This window comes from Lolium rigidum, chromosome 7 (assembly GCF_022539505.1).
Source record: "Lolium rigidum isolate FL_2022 chromosome 7, APGP_CSIRO_Lrig_0.1, whole genome shotgun sequence".
In the NCBI taxonomy this organism is placed as follows: Eukaryota; Viridiplantae; Streptophyta; class Magnoliopsida; order Poales; family Poaceae; genus Lolium; species Lolium rigidum.
The window spans coordinates 92,912,499-92,915,743 of record NC_061514.1 but is presented as its reverse complement, the minus strand read 5'-3'; the positions used below and the strand labels follow the sequence as shown (position 1 = coordinate 92,915,743).

The following is a 3,245-nucleotide window of genomic DNA, read 5'->3' as shown; positions in this document are numbered from 1 at the left end:
TTGAAAAAAAAATAAAAACATATCTTAAAACTCTACATTTTTTCTATGTAAATTAGAAGACACCATGACTTCATTATTTCGGTCGGTGCTTCGACGTCGAAACAAACTATACTGCTGTTCACTGAAAACAAAATGGCAGGTGCAGTGTCGCATAATAAATAGAAAAATGGAAAAGAAACTCCAAAGGTTGCACCAAACAGTGACGCATAGGGAATTTTAGAAGGCTGTGTTGACGGCACGTGCAGCGCCGTCCTCCGCACGTGCATGAGGCCCCCACCAAACCGCCATTCTCCTCTGGTGCCTTCCTATGGAAATCCCCGGCCGGTTGACTACTTGGCTCGCAGCCTCCACCTCCGGTCTCACGCGTGTGACGATCGAGCAAGAACGCAGCTCCTCATCCTCCTCCTCGCCATCCTTCAATCCGCTCACAGTCTCACGCAGGTCCTATGTACTTGGCCTCAGCACCAGCTGCAGAATTTGCTCCAATCCCCATCCCTGAGTGTTCTGGCAGCTGGAGTAGCTGAGAGAGGCATATGGAGATATATTAAAGAAAAAAGGAATCCACTACTAGCTTTAGCTATTTGAGCAAAACGTATGTGGGAAGAGAGAGCGGCAGGGCAGAGATAGGAAGGAGGCACAATTCCACTCACTGGCCAACCACAGGGCCTTCTTGCTCCTCTTTCCTTCGCTCGAGAAATCTGCCAGAAGCAGCAGGAGCTCCTCTACTTCTTCCGGCGTCTTCTCCTCATATTCCGACATCTGGAGCAAGAATTGGGAGTCCTCGCATGGATGCAGCCCACTGGCCCCAGGTAAATAGATCTCTCTGCGAAGATCACACTTGTGAGAATTTTGATTTTGTTGTTATCCTTGATCTTGCTGCTGTTCATCTTCTCTGCGCCTTGGTTCGCTGTTCATGCTTCACTCGATGAGACCATGATCTCTCTCTCTCCCTCTCTCTGGTATATATCCTCTTGGGTCTTGTTCTTCTTCCTTTATGCATGTTATCCTTTGTGTAGATCTATGCATCTGAGCACATAATCAGCACGCCCTTGTCTCGCTTCTCCTGAGGCTTTAAGCTGAGAGGCCTGTGTGAGCTTTAATCCTATGCTGCCCTTCCTCCCCTTTTGATCCATGAAAGGCACCACATACACCATCACCTTTCTTTTCCCTTCTTTCTAATCTCCCTTTCCTCTCCATCATCCTTTTTATCCCCTCCCCTCACCTTCTTTTCTCATAGCTTTTCTTCTCTCTCTCTCTCTCTCCTTGCATCAAAAGAGCAGCCATGTCCTGGTGATGTGTGGCAGCTAGCAGCAGTACTACAAACCCTACACATAAGAGCACACACAAAGTTGTGGTTTGTGTGGTGGTGCGGTGTGTTTCTTTTTCATCTCTCTTTCTTCTTCCCCTTATCACCCTTTTCCTTTCCTGCTGCTTCGCCTTTTCTTTGCATCTAATCTCCCTTTGTTTTCTTTTGCTTGGTTCTTTGTTGCACCGTATAGATTCTTAACAAGCCCCGCCACAACCCATCCTCCCACCACATCTTTGTTGTTGTTGCTCTAGCTCTAGTTTGTTAGCTAGTTCGGCGTGTGTTCTGATCATCGTCTGCTGCGTTCTGAACTTCTGATTGATCGAGGGCTGCGCTTACCATGTGTGTATCCTCAGGGGCTAGGGCAGCTGAAGCCCATGGAGGAGATGCTGATGGGAACAGGCGCGAACCTGCAGGTGCAAGGGTCAAATCCGAATCCGAATCCGGCGGCGTTGGCACCTGGGGGCGCCGTGAGGGGTGGAAGTGGAACGCCGGCCATGGCAGTGGCGGGTGCAGGTGCCGGTGCCGGTGCAGGCGCTGGAAGCACGGAGCGGCGGGCGCGGCCGCAGAAGGAGAAGGCGATCAACTGCCCTAGGTGCAACTCCACCAACACCAAGTTCTGCTACTACAACAACTACAGCCTCCAGCAGCCGCGCTACTTCTGCAAGACCTGCCGCCGGTACTGGACCGAGGGCGGATCCTTGCGCAACGTCCCCGTCGGCGGCGGCTCCCGTAAGAACAAGCGCTCGTCATCGTCTTTGTCCTCCGCGTCCGCGTCGGCCGCGAGCACGTCTGTCGCCAGCTCGTCCATGGCCGGGGCGACGTCCAATAAGAACCCGAAGCTGGCGCACGACGGCGCGGCGCACGACCTGAACCTGGCGTTTCCGCACCACCATGGCGGTATGCAGCAGGCGCAGGCGGAGTACATGGCGTTCCCGAGCCTGGAGAGCAGTAGCCTGTGTAACCCGGCCGGCGGCAGCACAATGGGCGCCCGGGCCGGTGGCGCACTCTCCGCGATGGAGCTGCTTCGGAGCACAGGCTGCTATATGCCACTGCAGGTGCCGATGCAGATGCCAGGAGAGTACGGCGCCGCGGGGTTCACTCTTGGCGAGTTCCGCCCGCCCCCGCCGCACTCGCAGTCGCAGAACTTGCTCGGCTTCTCGCTGGACGCGCACGGCCCGGCGGGCGGGGCTTCTTCGGCGGGGTACGGCTCAAGCGCGGGGATGCAAGGGATGCAAGACAGAGCGGGCAGGTTGCTGTTCCCGTTCGAGGACTTGAAGCCAGCTGCAAGCTCAGGCGCCGGTGGAGGTGAGAGCGGTGACGGCGGCTCTGGCGCCGGCGTGGACGGTGGCCACCACCATCAGTTCGAGCAAGGCAACAAGGAGCAACAAGGCAATGGCGCCCCCGGCGGGCAAGACACCCCGGTGTTCTGGAACGGCATGATCGGCGGTGGCACTTCTTGGTAACGTACGTGCGGCGGTGCACGGTGGTGCGCATGCGCCCATGCATGCATGGCTCATGCGATCTGAGCAACGGCTGTGCATGCGCTTCCAACTGCAGATAGGCACAGAGGTCCAATAAGATGGTAGCATTGGTAATGATCATCTGTCGTACGGTGCTTGATCTCTTTCTGGTGTTCTTCTTCTTCCGGTGTTCTTGTGAGTTTTGTTTGATCGACTTGGGGGCTAGCTAGCTCTAACACACCAGAGTACACAATTAATCTCTTGACCTGTGCGTGGCATGGTAGCCTGTGTGAAGCTTCTTTTTAGGCTGGCTTCGAGTTAGGCATCGGTACATACCTAGTACATGGTGCATGTGGTGGTGTGGTTTCGCAGGGCCAACTTTAGGAGACTTGTAGCTTTGGGGAGAGAGAGGACTGAGCTACAGTTTGTTTGGTAACAACAATGCATGCAGTGTTTCAGCTTTGTGTGTAGTAGAT

At 54.5% G+C, this 3,245-nt stretch overlaps 1 protein-coding gene across 1 annotated transcript; it reads left to right on the top strand.

Moving 5' to 3' along the window:
- Nucleotides 1-334: 334 nt before the first annotated feature.
- Nucleotides 335-3,031, top strand: LOC124677961 (dof zinc finger protein 1-like). The gene is made up of 2 exons (XM_047213894.1): nucleotides 335-809; nucleotides 1,663-3,031. Exons 1-2 carry the CDS (start codon nucleotides 786-788, stop codon nucleotides 2,770-2,772), a joined length of 1,134 nt encoding a protein of 377 aa, XP_047069850.1. The 5' UTR covers nucleotides 335-785; the 3' UTR covers nucleotides 2,773-3,031.
- Nucleotides 3,032-3,245: the final 214 nt, after the last annotated feature.